The 16,104-nt window shown below is 43.7% G+C and overlaps 1 protein-coding gene across 1 annotated transcript; it reads right to left on the reverse strand.

The window, feature by feature from the left end:
* Positions 1–6,561: 6,561 nt before the first annotated feature.
* LOC109554170 (pregnancy-associated glycoprotein 1-like) lies at positions 6,562–15,868 on the reverse strand. Its single transcript, XM_019954473.2, has 9 exons — positions 15,421–15,868; positions 14,173–14,323; positions 13,080–13,197; positions 12,862–12,980; positions 11,472–11,665; positions 10,422–10,538; positions 8,581–8,722; positions 8,395–8,493; positions 6,562–6,711 (listed from the first exon to the last, which is right to left on the reverse strand). Exons 1-9 carry the CDS (start codon positions 15,471–15,473, stop codon positions 6,562–6,564), a joined length of 1,143 nt encoding a protein of 380 aa, XP_019810032.2. The 5' UTR covers positions 15,474–15,868.
* Between the last annotated feature and the right edge of the window lie 236 nt (positions 15,869–16,104).

The following is a 16,104-nucleotide window of genomic DNA, read 5'->3' on the forward strand; positions in this document are numbered from 1 at the left end:
TACATGACAACTGGAAAAATCATAGCTTTGATTATACTGAACTTTTTCAGCAAAGTAATGTCTCTACTTTTTAAAAAATTGTAAAATTTTGTCATAGTTTTTCTTCAAATGAGTAAGCATCTTTTAATTTTATGACTGCAGTCATCATCTGTAGTGATTTTGGAGCCCCTGAAAATAACGTCTCTCACTGTTTCCATTGTTTCCCCATCTATTTGCCATTACGTGATGGGACCAAATGCCATGATCTTCATTTTTTGAATGTGAAGTTTAAATCAGATGTTTCACTCTCCTAATTCACTTTCATCAAGAGGCTCTTTAGTTTCTCTTCAATTTCTGCAATGAGGGTGTTGTCTTCTGCATATCTGAAGTTACTGATATTTCTCCCAGCAATCTTGATTCCAGCTTGTACTTCATCCAGTTGGGCATTTCTCATGATGTACTCTTCATATAAGTTATATAAGCAAGGTGACAATATACAGCCTTTGCCTACTCCTTTTCCGAATTGGAACCAGTCTTTTGTTCCATGTTCAGTTCTAACTGTTGCTTCTTGACCTGCGTACAGATTTCTCAGAAGGCAGGTAAGGTAGTCTGCTATTCCCATCTCTGTAAGTTTTCTACAGTTTGTTGTAATCCACATAGTCAAAGGCTTTTCATGGTCAATAAAGCAGAAGTAGGTGTTTTCCTAGAATCCTCTTGCTTTTTCTATCATCCAACGAATGTTGGCAATTTGATCTCTGGTTCCTCTGTCTTTTCTAAATCCAGCTTGAACATATGGAATTTCACAGTTCATGCATCATTGAAGACTTGCTTGGAGAAATTACTTTGGTAGCATGTGAGATGAGTGCAACTGTGTGGTAGTTGAACATTCTTTAAAATCACCTTTTATGAGGATTGCAATGAAAACAACCTTTCCAGTCCTATGGCCACTGCTGAGTTTTCCACATGTGCTGGCATATTGAGTGCAGCACTTTAACAGCATCATCTTTTAGGATCTGATATAGCTCTACTGCAATGCCATCACACCCACTAGATTTGCTCTTAGTGATGCTTCTGTAGACCCCTTTGACTTCGCATTTCAGGATTGTCTAGCTCTAGGTGAGTGATCACACCATCGTGGTTATCCTGGTCATTAATATCTATTTGTGCAGATCTTCTATGTATTCTTTCAACCTCTTCTTAATATATTCTGCTTCTGTTAGGTCCATCCTGTGTCTCTCTTTTATTGTGCCCATCTTTGCCTGAAACATTCCCTGCGTATCTCTAATTTTCTTGAAGAGATCTCTGGTTTTTACCATTCTAATGTTTTCCTCTATTTCTTTGCACTGATCACTTAGGAAGGCTTTTTAAAAAACTCTTCTTGCTATTCTTTGGAACTCTGCATTCAGATGAGTATGTCGTTCTTTTCTCCTTTGCCTTTTGCTTCTCTTCTTTTCTAAGTTATTTGTGAGGCCTCCTCAAGCAACCATTTAGCCTTTTGCATTTATTTTTCTTTGGGATGGTGTTGATGTGGTATGTAAAGATCGAAAAATGAAGATCATGGCATCCAGTTCCATGACTTCATGGCAAATACCAGGAAAAACAATGAAAACAGTGACAGGCTTTATTTCCCTGGGCTCCAAAATCACTGTAGATAGTGACCACAGTTGTGAAAAAAAAAAAAAAAAAAAAGACGCTAGCTCCTTGGAAGAAAAGCTATGAAAAACCATACAGCATACTAAAAAGCAGGGGCATTACTTTACCAGCAAAGGTCTGTATAGTCAAAGCTATGTTTTTACCAGAAATCGTGAGTGGATGTGAGAGTTGGACCATAAAGAAAGCTGAGTACCAAAGAATTGATGCTTTTAAACTGTAGTGTTGGATAAGACTCTTGAGAGTCCCGTGGACTGCAAGGAGATTCAACCAGTCCATGCTAAAGGAAAAAAGTCCTGAATATTCACTGAAAGGACCAATTCTGAAGCTGAACCTCCAATACTTTGGCCTATTGATGGGAAAACTGACTCATTAGAAAAGACCCTGATGAAGGGCAAGATTAAAGACAGAAAGCAAAGGGGAAGACAGAAGATGAAATTGTTTGGTGGCATCACCGACCTGATGAACATGAGTCTGAGCAAGCCCCAGGAGTTGGTGACGGACAGGGAAACCTGGCATACTGCACCCCATGATATAGGAAAGAGTTGGACATGACTGAGAGACTGAACTGAACTAATGTACAGAAGATATTAGGGAGCAGGCAGAAGTCTTTAGGGTCTGGTCAAGCCTGTGGCCCTGGTGGGAGTGGTGAAAGATTTAGGTGGAAGGGGAGGCTTCCCATTCTCTGGTGCAGGTCCTTGAATCCAAGGCAAGGAGCACAAGATTTTGAATGTGTTACCAAATATTGTTTTCTAAGAAAACCAAAAAAACTGCTTTCTGCAGGAGTGAGAACTTTGAGTCTTTTCTCTCAATTTTACTGAGGGATGTGGAAGGAATCTGGAGTGGGCTGAGTCTGCAAAATTTAGGTGACCACCTGCTGGAAGGCCAAGCTTATGGTAGACATTCTGCACTAGGTGGAAAACAAATCCAGAGAAAATGTGTCTCTTCTGGAGTGTACATGCCAATGTATCACATTGTTTCAGTAGATCAGTTCAATGGTGTTTTGGGGCAAGCAAGAAATGCATGATGGGTGGTTTGCTTCTGTGAATTCCTGTGGGTAGTTAGATGACTAAATGTTTGGTTACTTAATTGCATGGTTGGAATTATGCTTGGGAAAGAAAACTCCATCAGGTCCACACATATTTTGACATTAAACAGCAAGCATAGGATGATTACTAAGGCAACTATAGGTAATTTAAACATGAGGGGCCAAATGGGGAAAGATTCACTTAACAGGCTGAGATTGGACTGTACAGGTTGCCATAGTTGTTGCTATGAAAAGTAGCCATAAATGCTACTTCTTGCTACGCTGGAGATGTGGTAAACTGACAAGAGAGCAAGAACTTTTACAACTTTCCTTGCAGTGTGATTTCAGGGGAGAAGCAGTTGACAAGGAAAGGCTGACTGGTAAAGCTGAGGAAGGGAGTAATCTGAGACACTAATCATTAACTCTTATGTAAGCCCAGAAAACAGAAGCATAGGCTCAGTCAGAGTTCTGGATCAGGGTTCAGAAACAGGTCAATATTTAGCCTTGTGGATGGCAGCCATAACCTCTAAACAGATGATTTCCTTCTCCCCAGGTGGCAGAATAATTCATATTTGTTCCAGACTCAGGAACCCAGAAAGCCCTCTCAGGGCCACTTGCTCTTTTCAGGCACACATGCAATCTAGAAGCTGTAATCATCATCATAGTGCCTATTTTCCAGATGAGAAAACTGAGGTCAAGAGACTTAATCAAGCTCACATAGCTAAGCATGTTAAAAGCCAAGCACAAACCCCGGGTAACTGTCCTAAAATTGTATGTTTTTGATCCACACCCACTGGGAGTGGTGGGTTGTGATCTGGAAGCAATGCTTACGCAGAAGCAAACAATATTCATGTTTAAATCGAAGAAAGTAAGGAAAACCACTACAACATTCAGCTATGACCTACATCAAATCCCTTATGATTATATAGTGGGGATGAAAAATAGATTCAAGGGATTAGGTCTGGTAGCCTGAAGAACTGTGGATGGAGGTTTGTAAAATTGTACAAGAGGTGGTCATTAAAACCATCCTCAAGAAAAACAAAGGTGAGAAGGCAAAGTGGTTTCCAGAGGAGGACTTAAAAAATAGCTGAGAAAATAAGAGAAGTGAAAGGCAAAAAAGAAAGGGAAAGATATACCCAGTGCAATGCAGACTTTCAGAGAATAGCAAGGAGAGATAAGAAAGTCTTCATAAGTGAACAGTGCAAGAATTAGAGGAAAACAAGAGAATTGTAAAGAGTATAGATCTTTTCAAGAAAAGTGGAGATACCAGAGGAACACTTCATGCAAAGATTGGCACAACAAAGGACAGAAAAGTCAGAGACCTAACAGAAGCAGAGGAGATTAAGAAGAGGTGGCAAGAATGCACAGAAGAACTATACAAAAATGTTCATAATGATTGGGATAGGGATGTTGCTGGGGGTCACTCACATAAAGCCAGATACTCGAGTATGAAGTCAAGTGGGCTTTAGGAAGCATCACTACAAGAAAAGAAAGGGAAGGTGATGAAATTCCAGCTGAGCTGTTAAAAATTCCTAAAGAATGAGGCTGTAAATGTGCTGCATTCAATATGTCAGCAAATTTGGAAAGCTCATCAGTGACCACAGTGCTGGTAAAGGTCAGTTTTCATTCCAATCCAAACGAAAGACAATTACAAAAAATGTTCAATCTATCATGCCATTGTGCTCATCTCACTTGCTAGCAAGATAATGCTCAATATCCTTCAAGCTAAGTTTCAACAGTACATGAACTGAGAACTTCCAAATATACAAACTGGTTTGAGCAACCTGAGATCAAATTGCCAACATTCATTGGATCATAGAGAAAGCAAGGGAATCCCAGAAAAAACATTTCCATCTGCTTCACTGACTATGCTAAAGCCTTTCACTGTGGACCACAACAAACTGTGGAAAATTCTTAAGGAAATGGGAGTACCAGATCGCCTTACCTTTCTCCTAACAAGTCTGCATGTAGGTCAAAAAGCAGCAATTAGAATCAGACATGGAACAACTGAAAGATTTAAAATTGGGACAGGAGCATGACAAGGTATACATTGTCACTCTGGTTATTTAACCTATATGTAAGATACATCATTCAATATGCTGGTCTGGATAAATCCCAAGCTAGAATAAAGATTGCTGGGAGAAGTATCAACATCCACAGATATGAAGATGACACTACCCTAATAGCAGAAAGCAAAGAAAAACTAAAGAGCCTTGCGATGAGGAAAGGAGATGAAAAAACTAGCTTAAACTCAACATTCAAAAAACTATTCACAAAAAGATACTCAATATTCATGGCATCCAGTCCCACCACTTCATGGCATATAGATGATGGAAAAGTGGAAACAGTGGCAGATTTTATTTTCTTGGCCTCTAAAATCACTATGGACCTTGACGGCAGCCACAAAATTATAACACACTTGCTCCTTGGAAGGAAGAAAGGCTATTAAAAACCTGCACAGTGTATTAAAAAGCAGAGACTCACTTTGCTACAGAGGTCTGTAGAGTCAAAGCTATGGTTTTTCCAGTAATCAGGTACAGATGTGCGATCTGGACCATAAGAAACAGTGAATGCCAAAGAATTGAGCTTTTGAACTGTGGTGCTTGAGAAGATACTTGAGAGTCCCTTATACAACAAGGAGATCAAACCAATCTGAAAGGAAATCAACCTCTGACCACTGCTGTCTCAGCTGAGGCACCTACTGAGGGTCTCCAGGGGGAAAGAATGGATGCTTCCACTGCAAAAGTGCCTAACCATGGCAGCTCCAAGCAAACAGTTTGTAGCCCCACCCATGGAGAAGCTCAGAAAGGCTGAAGGCTATGTGTTCCCTGGGTCTCCTAATACATGCCTTGCATTCTCCCCAGCAGCATGGAGGCCAAGGGAGGGGCATTCTGGGCCCTGGAGGAGGGGGATGGCTCAGGGATCCACTGGGGCCACCACTTACCAAGTAGGACTGGAAAGGACAGAGCAGGCATATGTGGCAGAGAGCTGGTGACTGGGGTGTGGGAACAAGAGGGAATCTGCTCTGCATGAAGTACCTCACCCACAGTCCCCTGGAGGAGAAGCCCAGTGATAAGATCATCCTAGATGGGACAAAGAGAGTCTATTTCATTACCCCTATAATTCCTCTGAATGAGGAGGGGGTGGAGTTGGTGGGTCATCACAAACTCTTCGAGGGCCTAGACCATCTGCCAATCGCTATCCTTGGGGGTGCCTCTCCCCAGCTTCAGTTATGTAGTTCTGGAGGAAATTGACAATCCTGTGTGCTGCCTGGTCAGGGCCTAAGACCATGTAAAGCCAGTGATAAGACCCCATCTTCCTGCCAGGGTGGCTGATCTAGGGCTGTACATGTGATCTGAGGTGGGTCATTCAGAGAACACCCTTGAACTATGTCTGCAATCTTCTTTCCTTACTAGGTGATGCCTTCAGGATTTAACACCCTAGGCCAGGTAGCTTGGACTCCCTCACTAGGTGTAGAAGCCTTAAGGAAGAAAGTTGCCAGGCTAAGACCACCAAAGAAGTGCGAAGGGAAAGAGCAAGAGTGAGAGAGAATTGATGACTTCTAATTTATTGGGTTCAGTCACTGAGATCTTTGTATTTGCTCTGATTCTTGTGTCCTGGATTCCCAGAATCATTTCAATGAGTCTCCCTTTTCCTTGAAGCCAGTTGGAGTAGGGCTTCTCTCAATTTTGATTCAGACTTGGTTCTAGATCTTTCACTCTCAGACACAAACAGGGGCAAACATTTGTTTCAGCACCATTAAGAGTGAAACCGTTTATTCTTCACTGAGAATAGGGTGTACAGACCACCAAATACAGTTCACCACCATCCTGGGCAGGAGTGCCCTAGTGTGAGTGAGTGTGTGTTAGGAGCGGCCTTACTGATTCCTGAACCACTCCAAGCATTTACACTGCCTGTGCCAGGCCAATCCTGCCATTTCCTCGATCAAAGACCGAGAAATACACCCTCAGGAAGGCGTCACCCAGGAGCCAGGTCTCTGTAGATGAACTGAATCGTTGCTTTTTAAAGGCGGTATAGCAGCGGCCTCTAGAATCCTGGGGGAGTCAGAGACACACACCAGTCAGCATGAACCCTTACCGGTGACTCCCCCCAGTATCCAGACCCAGCACAATTCTTTGTTTTATTTCCCTCTTTTAGTAAGTATCAAGGGGTTTTCTCAGCAGCAGAGGATATGAGAGTTCATCCAAAACCAAAGAGGTCCAAGACATGACGTTGTCATGAAGAAGGATGTGGTGAGTGGAGGACTAGGAGTTGCGGAAACAGAGGAATGAAAAACAACAAAGTCCAACTGTAGAGCGTAAGGAACTATATTCAATATTCAGTGATAAACCACATGAAAAACATATATATATATATTTACGTGTATAACTGAGTCACTTTGTTGTGCAGCAGAACTTAAGACAACACTGAAGATTAGGCACACTTCAATATAATTTTTTAGAAAAGAACAGACGTGTCCCTAGTTCCCCTTTCTCCCTGTTTCTTTCCTTCCGACTCCTGCTCCTTGTTTTCTCTGCAGAGAATGCTGGTTCTCCTCCTGCATCCCCACAATCTGTACTTTATTTAAAAACTTTATTTTGTATTGGAGTATAGCTGATTAACAATATTATGAGTTTCAGGTGGACAGTAAAGGGACTCAACTTTATGTATCCGAGTATCTTGGTCCCAAAGACACCCCTCCCATCCAGGCTGTCATAAAACTGAGCAGAGTTCCCTGTGCTACAAAGTAACTTGTTGCTGGTTATCCATCTTAAATAGAGCAGTGCCCACAACACATTCTTGAAGACTTAACTCAGGAACACTGAGCAGCCTCCTTTGGCCCACACTCACCCTCTTTGGCCACTTCAGGCCTGGTTGGGTAATGTACTCTTGTTTCCCATCCCCACTGGTCAGTCTGTAGCCCTCATCACCCCTAGTAAGTCCCCAGTGCCCCAGTGCAGACCACCTCGAGATGCCATTTGCATGGAATCCAGTGCAGTTCTGCCTAGAACCAAGCAACCCTCCATATGGCTCAATGAGTTTGTGGTTTTAGAATTCCTGAAATTCCCTCTCTTCCTCAAAGCCTTCTTTGAGCCCATCAGCCTGCTCTGAACTCTCACAGGGAGCTGACATGAAGCCTCCACCCTGTGCTGAGGCTGAGCAGTCACTGTGAACCCTTTATTCTCCTTAGGATCCAACCTCCCCACAGAGGGGTCAGGTACCCCAACTCACAAAGGAGGCACCTGGCCAGAGCAAGGGGAAGATGAAGCCAAGAACTAGGCTGAGCATGTAATTTATCTACAAACCAAGAAAACTTCGAGAAAGGAACAGAGACTGTTAACTTATGCTAGGACAGCACACTGGGACTGTCCCCAGCCATTCTACTTGTAACATGGCCTATTTCAGGGACTGCTAGAGCTGAATTTCATGTTCATGCACCTACATGTTCAGAACTGAAGCTCTTTGAGGACTGAGGACCTTAGTATTCCCCTCTCCTTGTGACTCCCACCATGCCATATGGTGTGGCATCTCCACATTTATTTCAGGAAAATCGGTGTCCCACACAGCCCTTTACTCTCAAGTGACTGGATTTGTCCGAGGCACTGGCCCAGACACAGGGCTCAGCAGCATCTGCAATGGTGTGACATGGCCTCCAGAGGGCGCCCTCCTCCCAGCAGCAGCCCAAGGGTTCCTGCAAGCTCCAGTTTGAGAACCAACCCTCAGAATTGTCCCATCACCTTGAGAATGTAGGCTCGAGCTGGCACTGGGTAGTTGATGCCATTGATGGTGAAGATAATAGAGGGCAGAGCATTGACCGCAGAACAATAAACGTAGTGCTGTTAGAGAGAGAGGGTGAGAGGTTAGCCCGGGAGATCCGTGTTGTGTATGGAGACTGGGAGTGACCCTGGGGCATGACCCTTCACCTTGGAACCCCGTGGCGTGGCACCAATGAGCTTCTGTATTTTATTGACCAGTTTTCTTGGGCCTTTTATCAGTGATGTCCCAGTGTCAACAACAGCCTCGCAGCCGTCAGAACAAGCAACTACCTTTGTTTTCATGGAGATGCTGAGAGACAATGGAAGAAAGCAGACATCAAGGTCACTCTGAGTCTCCCCGGAGTTGTCCCCTTCCCGACTGTCTAGTAAACAGCTTTGTTTCTGGTCCTCTTTTCCTTTCCTCTCAACACAGCACCTTTCTTGACATCCTCAAATGCACTACTTGAATACACCAGGATATTTTTTACCTTTACACAAGTTGGTCTTCCTTCCTAGAAGATTCCACTCCCCTTTGACTAGCAAATTACTTCTCATCTTCCAGAGTCCAGTTTAATTGTATTGTTTTCGGGAAGTCTTTCCCCCAGTGTTTATCAGTCTCCTGTCTTGGTCAATCTCTGTAGATCCTTTCTCATGTCTGCTGCTGCTGCTGCTAACTCACTTCAGTCGTGTCCAATTCTGTGAGACCTCAGAGAGGGTAGCCCACCAGGCTCTGCTGTCCCTGGGATTTTCCAGGCAAAGTACTGGAGTGGGTTGCCATTGCCTTCTCCTCCTCATGTCTAGCATGTACCAAAGTCACAATTCACTATGTGGGCAGGTCACATCATGTATATCTGCCTTCTTAGATGTGAGGGCGAGTTTTATTCTCCTTGCCTCCCTAAAGTGTCTGACACACAGTGGATGCCCAATGCTTGTGTGTTCAATGAGTGAATGAAGACTGAGAAAACAATAAGAAACATCCAGAGAGCTGTATCTGGTGGGGAACAAATAATGGGTCAACTACAGTGTGAAGATGGAGATTTGCAGGGGCAGCAGATTCTCAGAGTAGGGGGAGAGAGGAGCTCCTCTGGGAGAGGGTGTCTCCCAGCACTGCTCCTACAACCAGCTCAGACCCTGAGACCCTTGTCAGGAAATGCATGACTAGCCCACAGAAACACCAAAGGATAGATCAGCTTTTGTCTGAGGGTGTCACACAGAATCCTATCAATTATGTCTCTTGTCCTCAGGGCACTCCTGGATCCCACCTTCCAGATTCTCTGTTATAGACCCTGTCCCACTGTGTGCCCAAGAACGTGGGTTGTCTTTTTTATTAGTTGCTTTCACATCTTAAGACTGCAGCCAAGCTCTCTTTACTGCTGGGTAGCTGCTCCCTAAGAAGACCAGTTTTCCCTATTTTCTCAGGAATATCCTTGTTTTTAAAATGACATTTATCTGTACTGGGAATTTCCTACATCCTAGGTAGCCCTGGACAGTCGGTCATCTTATCATAGCTTTGTTCAGGCTGGTGAAATTCTCCCTGATCCTCTGTTCACCACACTGTAGAATCCTCTAACCATGCTCCCCACCTCAAAGGCACTGGGTGCAGCCCTCTCCCAGCTGCACAGACCTCTCTGGACCCTTTTAGGATGCTTGTCAGAGCCTTGGTCAGAAAGCCTGGATATTATTAACCCATGGGTTGTTTGTGTATTTATGGGCTTTTTTGTTTGTTTGTATGTGTGTTTGTTTGTGTCTATGTGTGTGCTTATGTGTCTCTGACTAGCTATGCATGTTTTTATGTGTCTCTGTGTAGGTTTATATGTGTCAGCTTGTTTGTTTCCATGTGTCTGTGTGTCTTTCTGTGTCGTTGTGGGTGGTCTGTATGTCTGTGTGACTGTGTGTCTGATAAAGCATTTGTGTGTGTCTGCCTGTGTCCATGTACAGTAGTGGGAGCATCACTTGGGCTGACCCTCAGAGGGAGGGTCATGTGTACACTCTGGTACACATGTGCTTACCCGTCCATGCGTACACTCCAGTCACCCTCTTCGATCAATGGTACCCAGTTGAGCTCTCCCTTGTAGTAGCGGTGGTCCACCCCACCAAACATCACCACACTGCCCTCCCGCTTTTTTCTGTAGAGAGAAGTGAGGAGGTGGTCCTTGGAGGACAGTAACAACAGAACTGTCTGAGAGCTGTGCTTGTCCACCCATCAAGGCCCTAATAATGTCCCCATGTACAGATGCAGATATAGCTTCTAGGAAACATTGAGATCCAGACTGAGGTCTGTTACTGACTAATGAATGGCACAGAGGAGATTAGAAGCTGAATCACTTGACTGGGCTCCACCCACTGTGTTTTCTGAAGATGCCCTGGACCTCCAGCGACCTGAATGCTCAGACACCCTTAGAGGACAGGGGCTGAAGTGTTTTGGCTTTCTCCTTGACCAGCTTGTCATTTTTCAGGAAAATCAAAGAATGGCAATTCTAAGGGTATGGGCTCAGGTCACCTAGAATTGGCTCCACTGACCTGTGACCTCCACTGTCCAAAGGGCCCACACTCAGAAGGGACCCCACCTCTGCTCTCCCTGTCTTGAAATGCCTAATATTTCTTGAACAAGGGGTCCCACATTTTTGTGCCCCACACATTCATTTCTCAATGGCTCCATAAGTTGGGTATCTGGTCCTGGGCTCCCAGTGAAATGCTAATGAAGAAGGAAAGATATCCACCATTTTCCATATCCACCTTTTCCTTCCTTCCTTATCAATTTCATAAGCAAATCCTAATGCCTTTCCTTCAACTTGTTTCCTGTTGCCTTCCATCAGCCTTCCTCTTCACTCACCCCCCTAGACCAAGTTACTGGTCTTGAGCCCACAAGTAGGGTTGTGTTCCAATAAAATTTTATTTATAAAAGCCAGGGGTGAAGCCAGGTAGGGCCCTGGGGCCATAGTTATCCTGGTTTAGATCATCTCTCAGGATACTTCTTTATCAAGTGTTCTATTATTTTCATGCACCTGAAAGCATCTTACAGCTAATTTGGATAAAGTAATTATCCATCTCAGACTTACTTGCTCAAGTAGAAGGCAAAAATAGGCTCAGAAATGGCACCTTCATTCTTTAGCTTGTCAAAGATGGGGATGGCTTCAGAGAAGGATTCGTCGGGGTAGTTCAAGCCCAGGATGCCATCATAAACTCTGCCCTTAAACCCGTATTCTGACACGCTTAGACCGAACGGCTGGTCAGTACTTACAAGGTCCCCAATCTGTGGGAGAGAAGAGTGTTCCCACTTACAGATACATGAAATGGGGCTAGGATTGGGCTGGGGTGCCTTGCCATTAAATCCTCAGAGAAGAATTGAGGCTGCGCTCTGTCTTCAGTGGCCCATAGATGGTTAGACCAAATTGGGAGGAAAATTTGGGTTCCTTTTGAGAGAGGCTGTGAATTTTAAAAATCTGCCCCTCTGAAAAACACCACCTGAGTGAGTCAAATTGGCCTCCTGGCTTTGTACAGGTGGGACAACCAAGAGTCAGGTCAGGTCCCATTGGTGCCACCTTATGGACAAAACAATCAAGAGCAAGATAGCTTTCTCTTTGGCATCACTGTGACCTAATGACAGGAATGGACTGCATTCTCTGTAATGTACTGTGGAGTATGCATCTGTCAAGGAAGACAGAAGCTGAAAACACAATCTTGCTTGCAGGGTTCTATGCAATTACTGCCTGGGGAATTCACTTTTGGGGATATGTATATATTTCTGTAAGTGTGTATGAGAGAGAAACAGAGAGAGGGGAAGTACTCAAGTATTTTGGGGGAGGCAGGCCATAGGTTTATTAGAATCTCAAGGGTCCTCTAGATTGAGAACTCATTTATCAGGCCCCTTGACTTCTCAGGCCTCCAGTTTCCCACTCTGGATACCAGAAGCCCTTGACTGCCCCCAGGGTGCCCAGATCAGTTTTATCCTGTCCCCAAACACCCACAGCAATTTCAGTCCTTAAAAGCCAGCCTAACTCCAGCTTTTACCACATGTGTGCCCTCAGCAAGGCCCTTGCTGTCTGCACCTCAGTTTCCTCATATGTCTCATGAGCTAATCAGAGTAACTGCTGTGTGGGGTTGTTGCAGGATTAAACCAGTTATCACCTGAAAGTGGCTGGAACAGTCTGTGAATATAAAAGTGGGTGCTTTTATCATTTCTTCTTGCTCTCAGAAAAATGAACCTTGAAGTGCTCATGGGCAGAGGAGCCGCAAGTCCACACCACAAGCCACTCTCTGGGTTAGCTGATTTGCTTGCTCCTGTGTCACCACGGGCACTACCTCCCCAGAGACATGATCCTGTGGGTAAGATTGCCAATATCTATGGGAGTTAGGCTAGGAAGGATCCTGCAAGATGGTCCTGCATCTGTTTTACAAGCAGTGGTCACTCCATAGCCAGTCCTGACTCAGCATTTGTTACATTGTTACCCGAACTGTGTCATGAACAACAACTCCTCTCATTCTCCCAGATCCATAGGTGATGCTGAAGGTCTTATTGGTAGGCCGGAAGGTGGAAGACTGACGTTTTCTGAATCTAACGTGTGTAACTGTAGACACAAGAGATGAGTGTCATCAGGTGACAAGGGTGGAAAACAGGGAGGCAGGGCAAGTGAAGGATGGTTTGGGTACAGGGTATCTGTACTCACTACAGTCTGGACTAGTGCAAAAGTCGGAGGGCACCCAAAAGTCAGATGAGCCTGTATCAAAGACAACCTGGAATTCCTGTGGGGGTGTTCCAATGGTGATGTTACCCACGTACATCAACTACAGGGAGAAGGAGGGAGTGGGTTAGTGCAGAACTGTCTACCCTCTGTTCCCACACTGATGCCTCCCATTGGGTGTCACATACCTCTTAAGATCACTTTCTAACCACCTTGCATCTCATGGACTTTGGTCACAGAGGTGCTTGCATTTGATATATTTTTCCTGTGCTACATTGTATGCAGGATATTTACTCTATGACCAGGCTTTGAAGTGGTACCTTTTGCATGGAAAGCCCAGAGGCATAACAACTGGGCCTCCATGACCACTGGACACCCAGGGAATCCTGGTGCCTTCATTTGAGAAGCTCTGTCATCTCTTCAAACCCAGCCTTATCACTCCCTTCTCCAGGAGGTCCTTCTTGATCAACCCCAGCCACTCCCTCTAAACTCAGACCACATCCAATCAACACCACACAGGTGACCCTTTCATTTGACATGTATTTACTCTTTGACAATCTCTCAGGATGGCATGGGCATTCCTTAAGACAAAATAAGCCCTTTTCTAATCTAAAAACAGTAAGAACTGTGTTAGATTCTTATGGCCTTACATGGAATACAAGTTCAGTGAATTTTTACTATTGTTTTTCTTGCATCTGTGGAAACTGAATTCCTCTACCTAGGGATTCACAATTGCTTTGCAATTGGTTCTACCATTTGATCAGTGATGGTTCACACTTCATCTGTAACTGAGTGGCTCACTTACTTCGGAAGGAACAATCACCCTCAAACTAATGACACATATTTGACAAAGAAATGGATATTTACCTGCCACCTGTTAATTGCCAAACCCAGTCACAAAGACCAACAGTTGAGGATGAAAGTGCCTTCTCCTCTGGTTAGGGCCCCTGTTTTCCAGTGTCTCTGCCTCTTTCAGGAACCCCAACCCCAACATCCCACCTGGCACATCCAGATGAGCCCCATGCTAGGCTAGAGCACCAGGAGGCTCTATGGAGCACAATCCTCCCAAAATACTCACATCCTTGATGTTTCTCAGCGGGAGAGTAGTTAGATTTGAGCCACGAAAAGAAATCTTGGACAATCTGTTACCATGCTCCTTCAAGAAACTGTTCAGCATGTTTTTACCACTGAGGGTTTTTCTCATGGTCTTCACTCGCCTTAGAGGTATTCTTTTACCAAGCATTTGATGAAGAAAACAAAGAAGATGCTAGAATTAGCTGTTAGTGTTAAGGTATAACTGTCATTGTAATGGCCCTGTGTATTTTCTAATCATTTTTATCAGGCGCATTATTATCAGAATTTTATGCCTATAACCATGGCAAAGACATAGATTTGAATACAGGTTCTTTTCTGCAGTCTTTGGTAAGCCATATGACCATGTGGTGTCTCAGTCTCCCCTTTGGCAAAATTGTGGAATGTAACAAAAAAAAAAAAAAAAAAAAAAACCCTCCAAATAGAATATCTTGGGGATAAGTGAAGTGATGTATATAAGGTACCTGATTAATAGGAAGTCTCAACAATGACAGCCATTAGCATTGCTGTTGCCATCCCACACATCCCTTCTCATAGAACCTCAAGGAAGGAGGTAGAAGGGGGACTCTTATCCTCTTTTACAAGGGAGAAATTTGAAATGCAAGAGGTTTCTGAGTTTGGTCTGGTCACACTGCTTGTCAGATATAAAACAGTGTATATAAAACAGTGTATCTTTCTCCAAGTTGAAAGAGAAGAGAGATTTGAAAGAAGAATCCAAGATATAGAGAACAAGGAAGGGAAATTCAGAGGCTTGAGAAGGAAGTAAGAGTAAAATGAAAAATTAAAAGAAAACTACACAAAGAGAAATACACTCCCAGTGACTTCCAAAGAGATAGAGAGATAAATGATAGTGATACAGAGATGCAGACATAGACATATACACACTGAAGTAGACAGGGAAAAAAGAGGACATGTTGAATAAAATGGAGAAAAGTGCTATTCCACATGACCACATCGACATCTGCATAAATTGTGCACTGAACAGTTGCAAGGAGTTGTATTTTCAACAAGTCATGACATGACTGAACCCCAAGATTTGTGCAACCCAAATCTACACCAAGACCTTGGGATCCACAGTTCCTATAGCAAGTTACTTATCATAAGTAAGAGTTGAACTTTAAGACTCTTAGGGAAATATTCCATTCTCTTCTCAACCTGATGGGTGGAAAAATAATCAGATAAAAAGAAAAATCTGAGAAAGGAATATGATGTGACATACTGTCACTGTACTTACTTGACTATGCACTCTGAGAAGGCCACCAGCCCAAGGAGCACAACCCACTTCATGCTTCTTTCCTGGCTCCAAGTACTCAGGAAAGTTTAGGTTCTTAGCATGTAGTCTGACCGGGAGCCCCTAATTATATATGCTCTGACCTACACTAGTTTTCCCCTTTAGGCCACTAAAAGATCTGAAAAAAAAAAAAACACACACACACACACACAAAGCTCTTGATAAAATCTTTACCTTCATCAGTGTCCTTGGCGAGTGGACTTTGAAGCTTTTTAGAATACATAGAATTGACTGTAATCTCTTCCTTGAATCTTGGCTGGAAAATCAAACTGATCTGCATAGACATCTAAGAAGACAGAGAACCTTGCCTACTTGGAAAAAAAAAAAAAAAACTGCTAAATGCATCATGAAAATGGATACTAGGGGCCATGCTTGACACTCGTGGTTTCATGTCATCTTCCTAGCCATTTCATGAGATATACATTGCTGTCTTCATTGAAGAAGAGATTGCTAGGAGGATAAGTTGAAAAATGGCAAAGTGAAGACTTCAGGGACAGCCCAGGGACATACAACTGGCTTTATGTAGTGGGTCTAATGGCAGACATCAGGGTCACCTATGATGCCAGTCTGTATCATAGATTTAGGGCAGAGCAGTACTTCAATTGCATGCTTTCAGTATTGTAAGAA

The sequence above is a fragment of the Bos indicus genome, chromosome 29, assembly GCF_029378745.1.
Source record: "Bos indicus isolate NIAB-ARS_2022 breed Sahiwal x Tharparkar chromosome 29, NIAB-ARS_B.indTharparkar_mat_pri_1.0, whole genome shotgun sequence".
NCBI lineage: Eukaryota > Metazoa > Chordata > Mammalia > Artiodactyla > Bovidae > Bos > Bos indicus.